This window comes from Galleria mellonella, unplaced genomic scaffold, assembly GCF_026898425.1.
Source record: "Galleria mellonella isolate WM207_F2 unplaced genomic scaffold, CSIRO_AGI_GalMel_v1 utg63, whole genome shotgun sequence".
Taxonomy (NCBI): Eukaryota; Metazoa; Arthropoda; class Insecta; order Lepidoptera; family Pyralidae; genus Galleria; species Galleria mellonella.
The window spans coordinates 5,823,597-5,848,340 of NW_026442130.1; the positions used below are offsets into that span (position 1 = coordinate 5,823,597).

At 34.1% G+C, this 24,744-nt stretch overlaps 1 protein-coding gene and 1 pseudogene across 2 annotated transcripts in view; one reads left to right on the forward strand and one right to left on the reverse strand.

Moving 5' to 3' along the window:
• Nucleotides 1–16,884, reverse strand: part of LOC113521722 (protein dead ringer) — a 170,441-nt gene extending 153,557 nt beyond the window's left edge. For both annotated transcript variants that reach the window (XM_026907358.3, XM_052899793.1), the window contains exon 1: nucleotides 16,647–16,884. In XM_026907358.3, the coding sequence (XP_026763159.2) occupies nucleotides 16,647–16,694 (48 nt within the window). In that variant the 5' untranslated portion in view covers nucleotides 16,695–16,884. The remainder of the gene's footprint in view (nucleotides 1–16,646) is intronic.
• Nucleotides 16,885–18,104: 1,220 nt separating this feature from the next.
• Nucleotides 18,105–20,839, forward strand: LOC113521814 (uncharacterized; annotated as a pseudogene).
• Nucleotides 20,840–24,744: the final 3,905 nt, after the last annotated feature.

Here is a 24,744-nt window from a genome sequence, read left to right on the forward strand (position 1 = left end):
GATTCGTAGACGATCATGTTCCCGCCGTCTCAAGGTGTGAAATCCTACAAATGCTAATGCGACCTAATCATTGACGTGGTATCAAAACAGAAGAATACAAATATACTAAGTCGTGGAACGTACAACAACAGTTCTTTATAATATATGTAGTAGAACTGAGAACGTACTTAAATAGAATAATTAAACCCAGCGATGCAAAGAGCGACCGACCCTTATGAGATGTTTATAAGAGATTGCTATTTTCAAGTAATCTTTATTTCATTATATCCGTATAGTTCTACGATTTAGTTCTAGCAAACTACAGGCAGTTGAACAAAACGGACTTTTTGCCCGTTTAGTTCTACTATTTCCAGTATAATTTTAATAGAACTAAATGGACAAAAAGTTTATTATTTGTCCGTTTTGTTCTATTTTATAAGTATGAAAATAAATTTAGTCCTACGATTTTAAAATTTTAAGTCTAGTTAGTGTATGTATGAAAAATTCATAGTAATTATTAATATTATATTTTATATTAAGACCTACCATTCGCCAGTTTGTTTCATGATGTGTAATTTAATTAAAATTTTGTATGTAAACTAAAAATAAGAAAGATTTTATTATTTGTTTGTTTGTTATACATAAATTCAAAAACTACTCAATCAGTTTTAAAAATTCTTTAACTCATAGAAAATTATATCATAAACGGAAAACATTCTTACTAATAAATGTGAATTTATTTGTTTGTTTATTACTTCATATTGGCTTAAAAGCTTAACCAGTCTCTATAAAATTTGATACGTACTACATGAGATGGAGAAAGAAATAGACTTCTTTTTATTTCGGTCAATCCCAAATCTCAGTTACGCAGACGAAGTCACGGATTAAAGCTAATAGACTACATAGGTTATATTTTAGAAATCCTTGAAACTGTGAGGTCGCTACGTGAGGCCTGTGAAGATCCCAGGAAACTTTTGGGCGGAACGGAATTAGCCACGACTCATACGCACAACGGCCCAAATGAGAATCTAAGCGCAGAAAGAAGAGATCAATTTACATTACTGTGTAATGTAAATTGTATTATAATATTTTCTAAAATTCTATCTACCCATGCGAAGCCGGACCTGATCGCAATTTGAACAATAAAATGAATATGAGAATTATGCTTATCCATTTTATTCACCTTCCTACTTTTATTTTATTATATTACGTATTATAAGTTTCCCATCGATTTCGATGGGTTTTCTTTGGCAATCATGAGCCTCTATAAGTAGCCGTCAATCGATTTAAGTCTTTTATTTCTAATCTCCTATCAAGTTACAAATCATTACAATGTGGTTAACTTTATAGATTTTTTGAACGTGGTAGCCAGAGGATTATTCCATAGATTGAATTAATCGTATTCTATCATATTCCTTTACACACTCATATCATATTGTATTTTATTTGTTTTTATACAAAAATATATGTAAAGACTTAGGATACCAATTAAGAGGCCTTGTAAAAAAAAACAGTTTTTTTGTTTGCGAAAAGCAACGTGAATATGGAGTTTTCTCGACGAACCGACTGACCTGAATTCATCCTCTCTTGTCATTACTCTAATAACCCACCAGCATACACGGATAACGCAGATAGGGTTACTATTCCACTTTCATCCCATTATTGCAGATCAGACCACCTGTTCACTGACACATCAAGATAACTGTGAAGACATAGCATTAACCATAGATAGCCGCTAATGACTCGGCCGATCTTAGCTTACCAGCAATAAATGGCGAACTATCGCTTTGTTCGATGGGCGGGATGAGTGGGGATGATTGATACAGTTGGAGCCTCGCAAGCGCCGAACAGTCACGATGTGTGTGTAATGTTCTCGGGAATTAAGGTTTTATTTTATTTATTTAATGTTTAAATTATATCGGCGTTTATTATTATAATGTTAAAATAAAGCGTATGCAATAAATAATGTAAAAACGTATAAACCATTGTGAATTTTAAATTAATCACAGCAAAGAATACAATAGAATGACAACAAGGATTTCATCATCATCATATCAGCTTTTAACTGTCCACTGCTGAAAATAAGCCTTCCGCTTGGAGAGTTTTGCCAGTAGTTGCCACGCTTGGCAGGCGGATTGGCAACTGCAAATAGGCCTTACAGATATTTTAAGAGGGACGCTGCTGGCCGTTCATCGCCCTCCCTTAGTCGCCTCTTACGACACCCACGGGAAAGAAAAAGGTAATCTTAAAAAAAGAAGATTTTAATATATAATATTATATATTATATTATATATTATATATTATATGAATACAATATAATATATTTAAACATATTTAAATACATCTTCCACCGTGCGTTTTTCAAGGCACTTTCTTGCACGCACAACCACTTTTTGGGATCAACTTCCAGCAGCAGTATTTCTGAACCGATACGACATCATAACCTTTAAGAAAAGAGCATATTCTTTTTTAAAAGGCCGGCAGCACACCTGCAATGCCGTTGGTGTTGTGGGTGATCATGGGCGGTGGTAGTCACTTGCCATCAGGTGAGCCACATGCTCGTTTGACCCCTGTGTTGTAACAAAAATGGATTAAAAATTTACCTGCATCAATAGTTTTGTCAGGAGTGGTTATGAGATAAATACTAACAAAGTTACAAAATGGTTGGTTATTGATTACGTTACGTTGGACGCAGATATGATTGATAAAAAGAATAATTATTGTCAGGTTACCAAATAATATCTCGCCAATATATTTTACTATTTCTGAGTCAGAAACTTATTTGCCATTGCCGGTGTTAAGATGACATAAAATTAAACAAACACATTCAAATTCTTTTAGTAATTTTTTGCGTGAAAGAGTTACAAACAGCCACCTATTGTCATTTATTTTAAAATTAAAAAGGAGTACAAATATATTATGATAAATTTCTAAAAACGTGCCTACATCTATTTAAAATGCCCGCAACGAACAAGCAACTCCTATCATGTTGCAAATGAACGTCATGGATAACGGTAGCCACTTTCCATCAAGTGAACCGTCTGCTCGTTTGCCTCCCTAACAATAAAAAAAAAAAGCTTGAATAAAAAAAAATACATAAAGTCATGCTTGCATATAAGATAATTAAAATATATTCATTAACATACTAAATAAGTTTGACACCAGTTTCATAAATAAATTGATTGGCCTAGAGATTTCTATAAGTTTGATAGTGTAAAATTCCCCTAAAGCTTGTTACCAAACGGTACTCATTTGACGCGGCATCATCGTTTCAAGTGTTAACTTTCGTACAACAAGCAACTATGACAGCGCGGCGCACGTTTAATTAAGGACAAGTATGCACTGATCGCAATATCGGAACGCGATTATAATGTTCATATGACTTCGCGAAGACCCACTAATGCCGCTATGATACCGCGGTGTCTGTTTACATAACTACAATCACAGACACATATTTAAACAGATGTCGTACTTACTTTCAGTGCCAATTTCTTACTCTAAATAAGCTCTAAAGGGTCTACTTCGACTCTTGTTAAAAGTCCAGTAAGAGTACTTACGTTGATTTCATTTACAACAAACAACTTACAAAATTGGCAAACACTGCATTATAGATTGTATTTTTGAAAATATTTTATATACAAAAATGTTTGTTATCAAAAAATAAATCACAGTAACATCACAGTAAATATAAAAACTGAGCACTTTGCGCTTCTGATTATGGCACGCTTATATTTGCTCATATATAGAGATTGAGACACTTGCTCCGTCTATCTCCATGTATATCTGTGATTACAATATGATTACACTCATTGTCGGCTGTTTACTCATTTGCTGTAAGAACATCTGTGTTTGTTGATTAATATAATATTTATTTTCGTGCATTAATTCGGAGAAATTCAACGATGACCTGTTCAATAACCAATATATTAGAGCTATTATAACCTGAGTGAATCGTATTGCGAAATATTTTGTAAACAAACTGCAGCAGAATCTTGATTATCCAAAAATTTGGAAAATCGATTTCAAAGTCAAATCAAACAATGTGTAATTAAATTTTAATATTTTTTAATGATTTAAAAAGCAAAGCAACATCTGAAATTTTGAATGTGATTGAAAAGTTCTATGGACAGCTATATAGAACGTCGTTAACGCCCCATACTAATGCGAATAACGACCAAAAAGGTAAAGTCACCTAACACTATAAAGATGATATCCCGAACATCAGTTTACAGGAGATTGAAATGGCTCTCAGACAACTTAAAAACGGCAAGGCACTGGGGGAGAACGGAATTACAGCAGAGCTTCTGAGAGCGGATGAAAAACCAGTACTTGTAATCCTTCCGAAGCTATTTAATTTCATCCATAACGCTGTTACGCCAGAGGCGTGGAGCAGAGGTACGGTAGTCCTGTTCTTCAAGAAAGGTGACAATACCCTATTGAAAAACTATACACCGATAACCCTTCTGAATCGCGTCTACGTACTGTTTTCGAGAGTTCTGACCAATCATCTTACGTGCAAACTCGATGACTTCCAGCCACCCGAACAAGTTGAAGAATTTCTAAATATTTATATACCTATTCCCGTTAATTCCAATAATAGTTACTTAGGTACTTACATAAATTAACTAACTCAAACATACCCTTTAAACTTTAAGTGTCAAGTAAAGTTAATTAAGCTTGTAAAACTCTATGTATAGACAATATTGAGGTAGGTTAATGTACATTGATCGAGAATATATTAAGACATCTTTATTTATCTTTACTTAAAATCACAGCGAGCTCAAAACTATGTAAAGTGGTTTATATAAGTAGTTACCGATTATGTTAAATACAGAGAATACTGAACTCTGTTGTCTGTTGATTTTTTTTTCTATCTATATATTTATATGATCATCATACTAATATTATAAACTTGCTGTATCCCACGTCTTTACCTGCATGAATCAGTATATAAAGTATTCTAAGTATATTAAGTTGGGATATAACCTAAAATTTCATTAAAATCCGTTCAGTAGTTTTGTATGAAAGAGAAAGAAACGCCTATCCATCATATCATCATCATCCATTATTTTCATCCATTAATAGAATGAGAATGTTTGTAATGACATTTGCGTGTTTTATCATGTTTAAACAGCTCAACAAGATTAAAATTAAATTTTATAACACAGATACTTCATTTAAATCCTAACTTAAAATATAGGATACTTAATATACTGATTCATGTAAGCAAAGCCGCGGAAAACAGCTAGTAATGAATACAACAAGGATGAGTAGGAAAAAATCACGCAATATACTAATTCAAGTATGAAAATTTTGTATCGAATTCTCTGACCAATGCGATAATGTCAACTAATGTTCTTCCTCTATCAATGAAACCTGTATCCAAAAATAAGATAATAATATTACAAAATACGTTCAATTACCACATCTGGGAATAAAGTCGTCAGCCATTTTAATTAATAAAATTATTTAATATATTTTTTTTAACATTTATTTTTATTTCAATCAATCTTCCAATGTTAACAATAACACACATACTAATCGGATTTGAACAAAATAATTCTAATCAAATAACTAGTAAAAAATGTGTGAAAGTAATCTAGTGCAAAACTACAAACTCTGCTTAGTTTAGGATTAAATAGCGCTATCTACCTAATATCTACCTATCTATCTAGGTAATACCCAAATCTATTGACCCATATGAGGTTACAAAATAACAGTTAGTAATTAGTAATCTCATAATTATCCGAAATCGAACGTTTCACAACTGTAGCATTAATATGTATGACTAACATGATTAAGCAAATAAAACTAGTCATCTGTTACTCAGCGATCAATGAGATGATATTACAAATGTATCACCTTTTACACAATTGAATGTATGAGTGAGTAATCAAGCCACGATTTATATTTCACTTCAACGGACTATTTTTTGTGGGAAAATCTCTCTGGGTTTCGTCTCAGGGAGCGGATGATTTATAATGGCCTCTTATCAGCTATTTATGGATGAAGATAGAATAATACACTGGCCTATGCTAATAGTGGATAATAGACTACCGAACGGAGTCAAATCAGACGGGCCATTGTAGAGAATTCACTAAGAACACTGATCACAAACACTAATTATGAGGGGCAGCGTGGAAGTTAATCCATCTAGCATTACTTGCAATACACTACCGTCCTTATTCATTAAAACTAAAATCTTCCACAAACCTATTTTAACTATTACATTGTTTTGTTACTTTCTTTCAAATTAAGCCCGAATTCGTCAACACGCCTGCCAAGCAATTACTGGCAAAATTCCCTCATGGAGAAGGCATATGTTTTTTTTTATGGGTAAAAATGGTATCATAACCCCGCTTGCGCTATCGGGATACGCTGGCGGAGCACCAGTGAAGGGTGATCGATGAGTATGAAAACAGGCCAGTTAGCCCATCATGATGAATTCATCAAGAATTAACCATGATAGTTTCCAGGGAGAACCGCGAGGAGGTCGACCTGGTTGGGTATATTGCTAGCAATGGGATCCTCAATCTCCATTACTAACAATCCCTTTCCCCCCAGAAGGCATATGTTCAGCAGTGGACAGTTAACGGCTGGTACGATGACCTTGATTGATTGACTATATAGTAAATATTTTTCTAATATTATTTTTAAAGACTAGGTTACGTTAATTAACATACTGTATAAATGAAAATTAATAAATCCCAGATGACCCAATTGTTATTAATTTAAGGCTTCTATAATGTCGCGCCAATAAAGCACCTTTAATGCAATTGCTTTTTCATTATAAAATAAATAAAAATATTTTTTATTCAAATAAACTTAATTATAAACATTTTGAAGTAGTGATTTTTTTATTAATCTACCTACAACCCACCTATGTACTAGTTGGGAACGCAAGTTCAGCTGAGAAGAATGGACAACAAACTCAGCTGTTGCTTTTTTCAAATACAAGTTGAGTTTACAATAAAAATGTGAATGGATAAAACGACTAAATGTAACCACGAAGCTTGCTAGAAAGCCCTGTTTCATAGCACACACATACCACACAAGAAATGAAATTTCTCCACAACATTTCTTCTCAACGGCATTTGAATAAAATGCCTTCAGAGTTTCGCCGCCCTCTCATTTATTACAATATAACACGGTACATAATTATAAACATGCAAATTGAACGTTTGCGGCCATGTTTCTAATGACAGACAAACACACAAATACATCTAATGTACGCGTTATTTCACGTTAGTATTAACAGTTATCACACTTTACAGCTGGAGAAATTCTCTACATAAAAACATATACGTCACGCCTGTCTCCAATTGAGGTAGGCAGAAACAATAGAACGCCAAATACTCCAAATTCAAGGGGCCTCTTTCGCTCGCTCTACATTCATCAATCCATTCATACAAATTCGCCGATAATGAATACTTTTAATTTAACTAATTTTTTATGAACTTTAGTTAAGTAGTTAATTTATTAGTAATATTCCTACTAAAAAATATATTAGTTTAACATTCCTGTGTCTAGATATAGGTCAATATGATCAATACAATATGATGCCTCTTTCTACCATCGAACAGCTCGCCATCGACGGGAATTCATTCCCATACTTTAGAGCTTAGATGATCGCGTATAGCGCAGTTTCAGCGATGTTTCCTCCCACGAACGCTCAGGTTATGGAACGCGTCCCCTTTCGAGGTTTTTCCAAGAGATTACAGCATGAGCCAAGGTGGGCCATATGCTTGTTTGCCACCTCGTGGTATAAAAAAGTCACATTCCAAAGGTTAAAAATAGATAAAATAATTAAATAGATAAGATTCAAGATTATTTATTTGTAAAACATGCGTATAAATACATGCAGATGTTAACAATACAACATCGTTCGACATGTTTAGCCCGTACACCATTGAAAAATATATAGTTACACAGACAGTCCAAAATTATACATCAAGTCAATTTCATACAATTAACCGTTATCACATTCTAATTTTAAATACATTTAAATAAATAATAATAATAATAATTGTGAAAGCAAAAATAAAAGAACGATGTCACAATGATGTTAATAAATATAAATAAATATTCGTTTTGTCAAATTTTATCATTAAACAATTCATATACATTGTAATAACATTTATCGATTAAGAATTTTTTTAATTTATACTTAAATACAATAGTTGGTGAATCTTTTATAGATTTTGGTATTTTATTATAGATTTTTGGTGCCATACATAGTATACTATCATGCATACAAGTTTTGTACAAGATTTTTTTATATGTAATAAATAAATAAGTATCATATATTATTAAAATGTGTACAACAAACATAATTAGGGCACAATCTGAACCAACATAAGCGTTAAATTGGCTCGTGATACATCATCTATATAAAAAAATTGCATTTCTATCAAAACATTTCATACATGATTATAAAATAAAGATCTGATAAACTTATCTATCAACAGTTTAGAAACAATTTTTTTATAGCCTATATGAATAAGTCCCATAGTCCTCCTAGTTGAATTTTTCCAAAGGCATATAGTGCCCACAGGCATAGGAGTTTACGAGTTCACGTTCAAAAAACCACGATATATAGCTAGTAAAATAATAATTAATAAAATGAAATGATTAGGAAATCTACTTAAAATACAAAGTTTATTTAATTGTTTTTACATGTATAATTTACGTGAACAATTGGATTTGTCAAAGTTGTAATAGATAATGCACGTTTCATTTTAATTATACTACAAAACCGTTAACCAACATGAAGTTGTTAATCAATTTTATAATAGGAATGCTATATTAACCAATAGGGAAGGTATTATAGAATAAATTGTTTCAACTGTATGCGGGTGCCCGCGCCGTAACCGTCTCTATATGCTGTTCCGAATAAAACATCATAAATCAACGATATAATATTAAATGTGAACTTTATTACAACACAATTAAGTTTTTAATCGTTTAGAAAATAATTAATAAACATACATTCGTAGAAATTGTAATTGCAATTTTGAATTTAACAGTTGATAGAAAAATCTCGTGAGCGATAACATTTGCTCAGAATTGCTACGGGTTATATTTGTCACGCATTTAATGAATTACATTGAATACAATATCAAACTGATAAAATATAGTATTTAAAACTTAATCCTTTATTTGGATCTGTAATCGCAACGTTATATTGAAAGATATTCCTAGACTTTCAACCACGTAACTTTCTAGAACAAAAATTGTTGTTTCAATTGTGTGGTACATAAAATATTATTATTTTAAAATTCATCAAAATTAGTTTGTTGCGAAATCCAGTTCTTTTTATTTTACCAAATGCTTTATAGGTAGGTCCTATTCATGAATGCCCACAGTATACTCTTTAGCTACTGTTTAACATTTTTTTTTAATAATCATAACAAAACATAATAAGAAATAATGTGATAATATACATCTTGTATTTCATATAATGCAGTAATGTACATTTTTTACTTAGATATTACAGTAGATAGTACAGTAATAAAATCAATGATTGACAGATTATCTAGAACAATAACAGATGAAATATATAGGTAAGTATATACTTATTTTATAATAATAAAATCATAATTACCTTAATAACTATCAACAATTTAAAACTTGATATTGAAATCACAAAATGTCTAAATACTATACGCTGCCGGGGAAAAGAGATTATTTGTAATCAAGACAACAACCCCACGCTAGGGGGAAAGGGATTGTTAGTAATGGAGACTGAGAATCCCATTGCTAGCAATATACCCAACCAGGTCGACCTCCTCGCGGTTCTCCCTGGAAACTATCATGGTTTATTTCTGATGAATTCATCATGATGGGCTAACTGACCTGTTTTCATTCTCATCTAACACCCTTCACTGGTGCTCCGCTAGCGTATCCCGTTAGCGCAGGCGGCGTTACTATATCATTTTCACCCATCAAAAAAAAAAACCCCACGCTAGTAACCTACGGGTATCAACCTGTCTGGCTAACGTCCACGTGGTCTCTCTCCTCAACCTAACCTATCATCCCTCACTAGTAGATAAGAGTAATTTGGATACCGATCCGATATCTATATGATGGTTTCCTCTGGACATCAATGACGAAAAAAAAATTTTTTTATACAATTTAGAATGGCAACAAGCTGACGGCCCACCTGATAGAAAGTGGTAACCGTCGCCTATAGACATGAGCAGTACCATGGACATAACGGTACACACACATACTGTTTCGCCCATGATACCCCCCATGCGTTGCCATATCCCACCCTTCAAACTGAAACACAGCCATGCAAACACAACTGCTTCACGGTGGAAACACGAATGGGACAGAGGTACCCAAGCAATCGGCTTTCGTACAGTCTCCCTGTGGTAAATTAAGATCATTAATTTACCAGGTACCAAACTAAGGTCATCGCCCATTTCAATTTCGCCCATATCGGTCGAATATCTATTTTTGAACATGTTAAAAGATATATATATATATATATATATATATATATATATATATATATATATATATATATATATATATATATATTGTAATTAAAATATATAGATATTGCTATATAATACCCACCCCTACTTACTAACACCCTGCCAGCGTAAAAACCAATAACACACGCGGAGTTACCACACCATTTTAATCCATTAAAACGATCCACGATGCCAACTGTATAACTGTACGTCACGACTAACCCACGCAACCTTTCCTTTATAAATATTGAATGTCAATATGATTATTTAGGACATATATATATTGAATATAAATGAGAGATAAACGATCAAGTCCGATTTCTGTGTAAAGATTGGTGACAAAGGCGCTTTTGTCGAGTCAGCCATTTTATTTGTATGCAAATTATAACTTCAACAAAAGTGATTCGGGTCGCATCAATAATATCCTAACAGGAGATATATTAATGCATGCTGTTGCATCGATGATTCTCACCATATCAATCTCGAATAGAATAAATCAAAATAGATTTTTTTAAGGATGTCCAAAATAATATGAAACTTTATATTCATTTCAGCCATTAACTGTCTACTGCTGAAGGAAGAGAATGTTAGTAATGAGAAGGTTAGTCCCCACTGCCATCCATATAGGGTCGACCTCCACGCGGTTCCCCCTGGAAACCATAGTGACTCATTTATCGTTGAATTCGTCACGATGGGCTAACTGACCTGTCTTTTCATTCTCACCTATTGTCCCCTACTGGTGCCCCGCCGTTGTATTCCGATAGCGCAGGCGGCGTTGCCATTTCCATTATAAAAAACTTAGACAGTTTTTTTAATGGATGATAATTCTGCTGAACATAAGCTTTGTAATAACATATATTATAAGGGGAGTTTTGCCAATAGTTGCTACGCTTGACAGGCGGGTTGGCAACCGCAGTTAGGCTTTTAATGATGTTTTAAGAGGGACGGTGCTGCCCATCTGTCTACCATTAAGTTCCCTTAGTCGTCTCTTACGACACCAACGATGATGATGATCAAATTATGATGAACCGTAATTCTTATTCGAAAGGGCCTCTTAACATATATTTAAGAGACCCTTTAGAATAAAAATTGTCATAATGCGACTACACTAAAACTAAATTCAGCCATTATGAATCACGATCAACGATACCTATGTGTAGTTATGTACATAACATATAAGTTGTTGTGTTGAAATTAGCATATTCATTTGTTTGCACTTGCTAAACAAAGTGACACACTTCCTATGGTTTTTTTTTCTATTTCCATACAGAACTAACGACTACATATAAAAACGTGTGAGCAAAATACGTCCTTTTGACGTAATAATGGCATAGGATTGATGTTACTTTTAGGCACGCGACCCAGGTAGATAGCACACCTGCCGAATTCGGGACCCTTTACACAAGTGCGGCGCAGTTACAAAGCAGGTTCTCGATTCTTCTATATTTTTTGTGTGTATGTTACGCGATATCTTCGCAAATTGTAGACCGATTTTGATAATTCTTTGTGCAATCGATAGGGTTAATGGTAATGTTGGATCCATATCAATTTTATCACGTATGAAAATGTTTTAAGTCTATTTTTTGCAAAGTAACTCTTGCATGTGTTGTAGAGTATTAGTATACCTATTAGTAATATTAGCTTACTAATATTATTAATTGTAAAGTTAGTTTGTTTATTTATTACTTCTTGACTTACACAATAAATATTGGCACTGAGTAAAAATATTTGATAAAAGTAATCAAACAGTTTGCAATTAAATTAGTTTCATAAATTCTATCAGAATCGTTCGAGTAAATCAAAAGCTACCTAAAGGAGTAACTCCTCTATTGTATGAAGTGGCGATGAAAGTAAAAACCATTGTTAATTGGACGGTCATGTTCAAGGTGAGCAAACAAGCAGGTAAGATTTCCTAGACCCCTAGCCAGTATTAATAATACCACTGGACTATTACTCAGCGACATCTAATCCCGAACTAAAAAGAGCTTGTAGTAAAGTAAACTACTGATGAACTTACTTAAATATATATATTTATAAATACATAAATAATATTTTAAATGTAAAAGTGAGTAAATAATCGTTATTGTTTGCTTAAATACCTATATAAAGGATTATTCTAAACATATCTTTTCTCAAAATAACCATGGATATCTATATATTGATTTCTAAGAAACTGAACGAAACAAAATCATCACGTATCATAATTAAAATTAATGTGAACCGTCGAGCAGTGTTGTCAACGCGAAAAAATAAATCCCAAAATACGCCAATTATTTCAATTAATGAAACGTCGCGGCGTCGACAGGAAAAGGAAACTGGCGCGTGAGTTTGCTTTAACTTTGGTACGATTGTGCACTGACTGACAGCTAGGTTTGATTAATTAATCTGCGGCCCCCTATTGGTCGAGAGGGGATAATAAATCGTGCTCGTGCGCTGCCCTCCCGCGAGATGTCTCCAGCGTTGGACACGCCGTTGAATAAATGATTGAGTCAAACGCAAACATTATATCTGACTGCACCAAAATAGACAGCTAATGATACAGGTGACCAATAATAAAGTTGTCACATCTAAGTATTTCAGATCATTAGAATTCCTCACGTCTGCTTCTAAACTAATGCAAATATTCATACGTACGTATCTACAGGGCATCTTTAAACATATATTATAATATATGTAGGTAATAAAAACAGTTTTATTGGTTACTTACATACATTAAAATTTAAATTACATACATCCACCTCTCAATGTATTCTTTTGCACTAGTGTATCCCACGACTCCGCCTGCGTGATTCAATACATAAAGAACCCTATTAGCTAAGTTGGGAATAAGTTACCCAGGTACTAAATTTCATTCAAATCTATTTAGTAGTTTTTGTGTGTGACAAACACCCATCCATCTATCGTCGCAAACTTTCGCATTTATTTAAATATAAGGATATTCATAAAGTACTATGCAAAATTATATCAAAACTCTGACAAGTTTTATTCAAATAAATATTTTAATTAATAAAACTTTACATATAATTTTAAAATTCTAACCGTCGAACTTTAAAAAATAAAAGAAAGAGAAAACATACATTGGTCCTTTTTTCAACGGATCAAGAATAGCAACCGAAATGGTTCCGCTAAATAAACAATGCGCAGTCAAATTTCCTAGAGCCGGCACAGATGGTAAAAGGTTCGTCCTTCGTTCTGTATAATAAAATAAACTTGAAACCGAATCGCAAGACGAGAATTTATTATTAATAATCATAACGGCGCCATCTTGGAAGGACGCCGCCTGAACGCTGGCATTCAAGTAAACACACGTGTGTCCTGTTGTCGCCATTTTCAATATTACGAAAACAAAAAATAACAAATTTTACATAAATCAATCATTTTCCCGAATACATAATGTTTATTTTGTTTTATACCTTTAATTTCACCAACGTAGTACAGATCAATATGGAAAAAAACTCTTTCAATTAAATATGTAATAAATATACCCCTTTCTAAAAACTAAAACCTTCTACAAACCTATTTTAACTCTTATACTTTTGTCACTTTCACATTAGGAATTTAGCGCCAAAGAAATGGGACAAAACAATTCAATAGCTAGCGTTTTTATGAATAAGGAAGTAGTCTATTTGACATACTCATACACGCATAAAAATATATTTTTTGTTTATAATGTTATTTTTGTTACATAAAGGTTTTCAATTTATGTATATGATATATCAGTCAAATATTCTGTTACTCTGTTGATTTAAATCTAACTTCACAATTTTATTGTCTGTGACAAATGGTGAAAAAGCGAGCAATGGCAACAACAATCACGGTCACGAATTATTATTAGTTAATACTTTCAATGTAACTACAGTTCAATTTTGCATGAAATATTTAAAATCGTTACCTGCTCCGAACAATAGATAAAATTAACAGATGTGCTCCACGGAAACAATATTATCATCAAAGCTTTCTATATTTTTAAGCTGCATTAAAATCATCACGCCTGTTTAAAGTTTATTTTGCGTAAAAAAATATTTTTATATATACAATACACTGAATTCACTAGGTACAGAGGTACATCTTAGTCCTCAGGAATATCAAAGCATGGGGGTATCATGAGCGAAACAATATACTCCGCTATGTCCATGGTACTGTTTATGTCTGTAGGCGACGGTTATCAGTTTCCATCGGGTAAGCCGTCAGTTGTTTGCCATTCTAATTTTCATAAAAAGAAAACATGACTATTTAACTAATACTAAATAGCTATATTTCAAAATTAGAACTCTTTAGAAACAAACAAAAAACTATTTATTAAAAAAGATATTTGTGTATTCGTTTGTCTAATAGTAAATTACTAATTCGTTTCTAATGTCACTCTGAGCATATTTGGGTCATTTGCAAAGTTACTGCCATTTATCATAAGACCATCAAATTTTGTTTTATTACCTGCGCCTCTTCCGAATTACAATAACAAATGTTCAAGGGTAAATTTTACCGTAATAATATACATTTGTCCTGATTTTACAACAAGTGATAGAAATCGATATAGACAATATTTAACTCTCCACTAGCTCTTAAATGTATGCAGATATTATATTCATAATTTGTCATCTATTATTCAACAATGGCGAATGGAAGAAAGCATCGTTACTTAGTGGTGGACTACCCTGACTTATCGTACACCTCAAAGGTGAATTCGAAATTTTGAATATCAGTTTATTTCCAAATAACTTTGGCGATCGAAAACGCTGTTAACAAACCAAATTAATCCGAGAGATGGCGGTAAGTTCGTTCACGTCAAAGTGAGTGAAGTGCTACATTCATCACAACCAAAAGTTGACAAACATCATTGACTGCCGAGCGGCATATGGTCATAAGGATATTACAATCCTAAACATACTTTTTTGTATTTATATTTAATAGAAATTTAAAATATTCTTAATAATTGATATTTATTAATATTAACATATTTTTTTTTAATATTAGTACGATTTCGTCATATTAATATGAAAATTTAAGTTCAAAATGGCGCATATTAATCGCCATTTTGAATGCATAACAATCGTATAAACAACACGAGAATGAACTGTGAATGAACGAGAATGAAAACAACAAATACACGGCTGATAAAGCGTCTGCAGAAAAGAAATTGCAGAACAACCTAGATGCAATAATCTTTGAAGAAGTCTAAAAAAAGCATTGCCTACCGACAATATCTGTTACTTGTGATCACTACCCACCATGTTTACATATAATGCAGACAAAGATTTAACCGATGTCGTAACTGCATGATGCAAAAATACGCGCAATATTTGTTTATATACAATAGTTAGTCCTAAGTAAACTCAAAAGAGCCTAAATATATATGTGATATTTTCGAAAGTGTTGAGTATGGAAGAGAATTTCTTATCAATTGCTTTTGTAATTAATATTTTAGTATTATAAAAGACATGGACGCCGCACATTATGGTATGATACTAGTGATAGTTAATGTAAACTGAAAAACATAACTGTAAAACTGAACGCAATTCTTTGTTTCAGAGTCAACTTAATAATAATTGATGCTTTCTAACAATGAAATAGTTTATTAACATTTTAATTGTATTCCGTTGTTTTATGAATCTATCCCACGCCTCATGCTACAACATACGGAATGTAGTTTTATGTATTAATTTGAAATATTAGAATAATGAATTAGATATTTTTTACCATATAAAACTTGTATACATGAATTCTCCTCAATTAAAGGAAAAACTGCCAAGCGTGGCAACTACTTACTGCCAAAACACCCCTTATGGGGAAAGCATATGTTCAGCAGTGGACAACTAATGGCTCATATAATAAAGAAAAAAACACTCGTATTTAAGCACTATAACAAATCAAATTAGTTTTATTAATTTGGACCTAACTATTATATCGCTGTTTAATTTTATTTAATAATTATGTACTACCTACCTACCACTAGAAACATACTAGCTACATCCACACTGAACGATTAGATACAATAAATTTATAATTGTCCCCACACGCTAAAAAAATAATCATTAACTAAATATCCACCACCGTTACAACCACATTTACAAATTAATTACCTTTAACAGAAGGATATAAACTTAGCAAGCACTTGAGCCATAAGTGATCCTCGACATCAGGAGTCATTAACCTTATGTGTTGCAAAACAAAACATGAGCGACTCACCACAGGACTGTCGTCTCCAAGGTCCGAATCACGGTCGGCGTCGGCCATGGCGTACGCCGGCACCGGCTCACGGTTCTTCACCCGAATCTTGGCGGTTTTTGCAGCACGAGGGAACGAATACGCCACACAGGGGCACGTGCTCACACCCTCACACACGGAACGCACATAAAACGAGCGCGATTGCGGACAATCAGCGTGAACGGGACGAGATACGAGCGCCTCGGGAGCTCGCACGGAATGGTATGCCCAGATCTCGTGTTTGGTGCCCCCTCTCCAACGAAGCCCCGCCTTAAGGCGTCCGCGTGGCGGCGAATCAAGTCGCGCGATATCAAACTGATATTTCTGATACACGCTCCGCCCGCTGCGATTATATTGTTTTTATTCAAGCAATAAAATAATCGCGTGCCATTGATGGTGCGCTATTATTAATAAGGAATGAAGCGCTGTATTCATCGCTGTATTGTTGGATTGCGCTTGTATTATGAGGTTATTAATGTAGCTATATATTTATAATTTACTTTTAATATAATTATTTTTGGTATATATGTCATATTGATAAGGCGTCTTTAAGTTTAATAGTACCTGTTCGTGATAAGACTGTTAATCTTTTTAAAGTACAAGTAGATGTCTAATAACTAAAAACTATATGTACTTTATGTAGGTATGTTCATTATAACAGAAACACTAAACGCGTTGAATTCTTTTGTTAGGCATTTTCTTCAAAAATTATCCTATATGCATAAGTTTAAGGTTTTTATTATTAAAGTACCTAGTATAATTAAAGTATATATAAGAAACTAGGCAAGTCCACTAATTCTATTTTCAATAAAATTCAAATTTCTAAATAAAATAAAAAAAAATGTTCACCATTTTAACTCCTGATGTGTGGGTTAAATCAAGATTGTCGATATAAATATTACTTTTTTTATATCACTTATGTAGTCCTTATTAGACACAATTAAGACAACCACAGAAATCCCTCCTTGATTATGGCAAAACCAAATATTTTTATTTAAAACCAAACTACTGAATTGATTTCGATAAAATTTCTATGGGACCAATCTGTAAATATATCTATTCAGATAAAAAAAATAATTTTCCACATCGACTTATAACTGTTTGAATTATGAAGTAACAAACATAAAAAAAATACAACCGAATTGAGAACTTATTGAAGTCTGGTGAAAATTACATTTGAACTGTGTGAGGTATGATCTTTCTTTCTGTATAATCATTTTTATTCCCCATGATAGCCGATTAGTCGAGAGGTTCGTATAGGTGTACATACAAACCGCACTCTAGATTCATACCTTCAATCCCTTACTCCAAATATTTTCTAACTCCTCGGTTAAGCATCTTTTTTTAATAATAATAATTTTAGGTCAGATAACTATAATCTATATTAGTTAGCATAGGTCTATAAAAAATGCCAATGGGTGAACCAAGGCTAATCTTGAAATGTGTAATGCCCATCCCAGGATTAGAATCATATGGGTATGTAGTCGAGTGTGAATATGCGTTTTAGGTGATCCCTAGAAAACTAACTGTATTTCTTAATGTCAATGATGGTCATTTGCTTAAAACTATGTTAATAAACAAAATAAGATAAATTATTTTATGACCTCTAATAATTATGAGTGTCGGTCCCGGCATAGAATGGGCAACCCCTTCCTTTCCCGTGGGTGTCGTAAGAGACGACTAAGGGAACTTATGGTCGAGTGATGGGTAGCAGCGTCTCTTTTAAGATATCTTAACAGACCTAACAGCAGTTGCCAACCCGCCTACCAGGCGTGGCAACTATTGGCAAAACTGATTGGTAAATAAACAGCCAGTTCCCGGCGGCTCTGTTATTCCTGATCACGGTAATGGCGGAGCAGAATGAAAGGTGCTAAGAATCTCCGGCAGAGATTCCGCTACCAATCCCAGCGATTGGACCTGGCAACATACAATGCACGAACCTTAAGGACCAACGAAAAGCTTGTAGAGCTGGAAGAAGAGGTGAACAAGTTACACTGAGGTATCATAGGTTTATCTAAAGTCCGAAGATGGGGGGAGGATACGGTGATCCGTGAATCCGGTAAATTGTACTACTACCGGGTTGGTCACCATCCGTCCCACGGTGGTGTAGGGTTCATCGTCCACAAGTCCCTCGTTAATAATGTTCTAAAGATCAAGAGTGTGTCCACAAAGGTGATATACCTGATACTCAGAATTACCAAAAGGTATTCGCTGAAGGTTATACAGGTATATGCGCCAACCGTGACATACTCCAATGACGAGATGAAGGCAATATATGAGGACATTACAAAAACCATAGATTCCTCTAATACTCAATACACAGTATTGATGGGGGACTTCAACGCTAAACTGAGCACAAGAAAAGATGATGAGACAAGAATGGAGAACTACGGTATCGGGCAGCGAAATCCTAGGGGACAGCAATTAGCTGACTTCATGGAGAAGGAGGGACTGTTTATGATGAACTCCTTCTTCCAAAAGTGGTCACACAGGAAATAGACTTGGGCTAGCCCCGACGGATATACAAAGAATAAGATAGACTTTATTATGACAACAAATCGCCATTTGTTCAATGATGTCTCAGTGATCAACAGGTATAAAACCAAAAGGGATCACCAAATGGTAAGAGGCACATTGAACCTGAATATTAGGCTAGAAAAGTTTCGTTTGAAGAAGTCTACGCTCCGACTTTCGTATACTGTTATCGAAAACTCCGAGGGTTTTTAACTCGAACTGTTGAATCGCTTTCAGTGCCTGGTGAACTGTGAAACAGCGGACGATATCAACAATAAGCTAATGGAAATTGTCTAAGCAATGGGACCTAAATTTTGCAAGTCCCAACGCTCAAAAAGAACCCGAAAACTCTCTGATCGCACTCTGGATCTTATGAGGAAGTGGCGTTAAGGCATTAGACCGGCGTCAAGGCTTTAAATTGTTGGCGTAAGATTTGGCTATTGGGCGAAGCCAACTGACAAAATTGAAGACCGACACCGGTGATATAATTTCCGCCGCATCTAAAATTTTATGTGAGATTGAGATGTTCTATGGACAGCTGTATACAACGTCGTTAACACCGCATACCAATGCGAATAACGACCAAAGAGCTAAAGTCACCCGACACTATACCGATGATATCCCGCACGTCAGTTTGTAGGATATTGAAATGGCTTTCAAATGGCTTAAAAAGGGCAAGGCACCTGGGGAGGACAGAGTTACAGCAGAGCTTCTAAGAGCGGTTGAAAAACCAGTACTTGTAATTCTTCAGAAGCTATTTAATTTCGTCTTCCATAACAGTGTTACGCCAGAGGCATACATACTACTACATACTGTTTTCGAGAATCCTGACTAATCATCTTACGTGCAAACTCGACGACTTCCAGCTACTCAAGCAAGCTAGCTTCCGAAAAGGCTTTAGCACCATAGACCATGTGGTCTATGGTGCTAAAGCCTTATGTCATACATACGCTACGGCAGATTATACAGAAGGCCGACGAGTATAATCTGCCACTATGTCTGGCGTTTGTGGACTATGAAAAAGCCTTTTTTCGATTTGGTCGAGACATTGGCGGTACTATAGTCCCTTCAGCAGTGCCAGATTGACTATACGAGGAATATACCTGGAACAAGTTGTCCGAATGGGTAAGTCCAATTTCGACCGACAGGTCCATCGACGAATCCAACTCGGCTGGACAGTATTCGGGAAACTACACCACATCTTTTCATACAAAATATCTTAGAATTTGAAGACGAAGGTCCTTAACCAGTGCGTGTTGCCAGTGATCACTATGACGAAACATGGTCCTACACGATTTCCCGTATGCAAAAGCTTCAAATTACTCAGCGAACTATGGAGAGAGCTATGCTCGGTGTCTCTTTGCGTGATAGAATCGGAAACGAGGATATCCGCAAAAGAACCAAAATAACTGATATAGTCCAAAAGATAAACAAGCTGAAGTAGCAATGGGCTGATTACATAGCTCGAAGAACCGATAACCGATGGGGAAGAAAGGTTCTTGAGTGGCGAACGCTACGGATAAACGCAATGTAGGACGACCCCCCACTAGATGGAGTGACGAACTAAAATGTATTGCAGGGAATCAGTGGATGCAGGTGGCTCAGGACCGCTCTTTATGGCAGTCTATGAGAAAGACCAGCAGTGGACGGATAATGGCTAAAATGATGATAATAATTATAACCCAAAACGAGTGGATCGGGCTATCACACTTATTACCTACATAGCTTTAGATATTCGGAATACAGTTAGAAAAAGCAGGAAGTTGTCAATTAAGTATATTTATTTTTATATATATTTAAGCTATATCTCCGATGTTCCTGTACAAACTCCCTAAACGAGTAGCAAACGAAACTACCTATTATTAGAATCATTATCGCTATGGAATCTATGAAGTAGAATGAAATAGCGAAGAATGGTGTCCTGTTCTACTTATGCGAGCACTTCTGTTAGAAACAATTCTATCAGTTTTTCGTCAGCCACACGTCTGACGAAAAACTGTACAACACACTCTTTATATTATCGACAGATTTTATTTTTAAATACCATGTTCGCCCTTTTGTGTGTAACATCATCTTAAAGTAGGTATAATTTGTAACTACGAATCATCGTCATCATCTTATCAACCAATATCTGTCCACTGCTGAACATAGGCCGCCTCTATAAACTGCCATAAGGAACGGTCCTGAGCCACCTGCATCCACTGACTACCTACGAATACCTACTCAAAATCCGTAACCTTTTAAATTGTTATTTTGGTCAGATTTAAAAAAACAGATAAACAGTATGTTTTGTAAAATGTACTTAGATGTTTTTAACCGATTTAAAAAAAAAAGGAGAATTCGATTGAAATTAAATTAAATTTATTTGCCAGAAACATTGTAGATAAGATGTTGCATTTGTCAAGTTTACAAGATGTCCATTATGTTTCGCCACATCAAATGGCATGCAAATATTAACCATTGAATTTACATACAGGTAGGTTATTTTATATAGGTAATTTATATATTTATTTAATTTTCAAATATTTACTTATATATTGTGTCTTTTTTATATTAGTTACCTCATAATGGTTGACTGGGAGAGAATGTTACTAGCATGAAGTCCGCCTTTTGTGCCATATTTCCTTTTGGTCAATAAAGTTATTAAAATAAATTTAAATAAGAAAAATACAGTCAGTTATCAATCAATTTGGGAAATTGATTTTTATTATCTGAATATGTACTTAAATACTATTATATAATTATTATATAAATTGTACTTAAATCTGATATATGTACTTAAATGTAGTTCCATAAATTTTTTATCAAAATCGGTTCAGTAGTTTTTAAAATCAAAATTACTGGTTTTTTCTATTTATGTATTTGTATTATCTTAATGTATGAACTATGAATTTACTAAGCTACTGATATACACTGGCAAGGTACTAGCATTAGGGCATTTAAGTTTATTTTCCAGGGAAAGCCGGACCCATTATAAAAGGCTCAATATCCTCTCTCAGACATGTTTTGCAGAGCTTCACTCATATCCTGGGGCAAGCACTGAATATTTCTACAATGGACATGGACCCCCCCCCCCCCCTCTAAATACGCCAATGGGTACTAGTGAGAAATAATAGGAAAATTTCGATCAGTTACCGTAGATATCGTGACATAATCATCAAGATCCACGAATTAATTACTATGGTTACCAGGAATGACTGTGTGCTGGTCTACCTGACAAAATACAGGTATGAATATTACAAGTAATAAGGACTAGCAGACCCCAGTGCTAAGAAATTTCTCCTCCATTCTTTCCTGGCCGCACTTACACTCTATTGTCTGATAGCCCAAAAATCTTTTTCTAAATTGCCCCATTAAGTATGTTTTATTGAGTTAACAAGAATTACTTCTAGGAGAAAGGGACTACGAGTATTAATAATGGAGTTTAAAATTTATACCTGCCTACTGTGGCTGAAACGGTTTTTTTTATAGATTATAATGGAATGGTAACCCCGTCTGCGCTATTGATATACACCAGCAGGGCACCAGTGATAGATGATAGGTGAGGATGAAAGCAAATCAGTTAGCCCATCGTGACAAATTCAACGACAAATAAGTCACGATGATTGCCAGGGGGAACCACATGGAGGTCGACCTGATAGGGCATATCGATAGAAATGGGGACTAATCTCCCCATTACTAACAATCCTTTCCCCCCCACTCTTATAATTATTATTCTCTGATAACGTTTTCTGTTCCAAACATTTAACATTACTCCAACTTCACCTATCTGGGGGAAAAAGGAATTGTTAGGAATGGGGTTTAACGGCCCTTTGCTAGCATCATAACTTATCAGGACTTTAATTAATTAAAGTAGGTACTTTATTATTTTATCCTTCTTATCAAAATACAAACTTATTCAGCGGAAAAATACGAGTAATTTAATGTTAATTACAATCTTATCAATAGGATGGACCCTCCCTTTCTCCCTTTATCTAATAAAACTCGATATTGTAGAAAAAATAAATACATTAATACAATTAATGTATTTATTTTTTGTTTTACTTAAAAATATCTTCTTGAATTGAAATCTTGATAATTTATTTATATAATTCGTGTATACTCTTAAGTTAACATTCTTATTTTTAAATTGATTAAATACATTTCTTTTTTTACAAAATTGCTCCACCACCTTGCCACCTTGGGTCAGAGGCCTGTGGCATTTTGTCCACACTGCCACTCTATTGTTATGCTTCTGCAGGCAAAATACACTGAACTTGTAGAGTTATATAATCCTATGTTCACTTCAATATAATTTACATCCGATATTATACAAATAACAGATTATATAAATATAAAAGTACATTTGAATACTATACAGAGTCCTTCAAAAGAGAACAGTAGAAAATAATTCTATCAAGATTGAGCAAAACTTTTCATATTCTATTGTACTTAGTAGGTAGGTACATTACTAATTGTAGTTATGCTATGCTAGTTTCTTACTATCTTGCGGTACCCAATCTGTAGTATTAGGTATACTTTATCATCATCATATCAGCCATTATCTATCCATTGCTAGTCTTCCTCTATTGAGGGGTTTTGGTATTAGTTGCCAAGGTCGGATTGGCAATCGCAATTTAAATGTAGTTTAAAAAGGGTCGCTGCTCGACCATTTAATTCCCTAAATCGTCTTACTCTTACGACACCCACGGGAAAGAAAGGGATGGCCCATTCTATAACGGGATTTCACGGCGTTACTCAAGATCTATACTTACATACGTACTTTTAGGATGAAAAAGGACATAGTCTACGTTTTATCCCGATGAATCAACATATCTTACACAAAGTCGTGTGTAAAAATTTGTATCAACATAATTGGATTCCAGATTAGTTACTGCATATATAATTAATAATATCAACTACAAATGGTCTATAATGTGCTACCTGAACAAATTGTTCAAGTGAACAAACATTTGAAATATTTTAAAGTGATCGTGCAACAGAGTGAACAATTTAAACAATTGTTCTATACACAGTTGGCATAGCATACAGATAGGTATAGGTTCAGACAACAACAATTAATACGGACGGCAGATCAATCGGTTGTCGAACAGTGTAAGCGCTTTAGTCTCGTGTTACAAGTTACAAGAGACTTGGCAAAAATAAAACTAACAGCTAAAGGTTATGCAGTGATTTTAGCTAAAGTTCAGCACGCACAAATATTCTAATCAAGGCAATGTTTCACGTTACTAATTTGATTTCAATTAATTTCTTTGTTTTTAATCTTTTATTAACAAAGAGGATGTTATAAGTTTGGCGTGTCTGTGTGTCGGTCGGTAGCATTGTAGCTTCTAAACAAATAGACCGATTATGATTCGTTTTTTTTTATTTGAAAGCTGACGTGATTGAAATTATACCGTATCTTAACTACAATTTATGAAGATCTGTTCAGACAAGGTTTCAAGGTGTTCAGCTTGAGGGTTAAATAATTTTTTTTTATTGTGATTTAAATTATGTGATGCAGAGTTCTTAAAAACAGAGTACCGTATCAGACTCCACAGTTTCACGTTCAAATGCCTATGAGGAT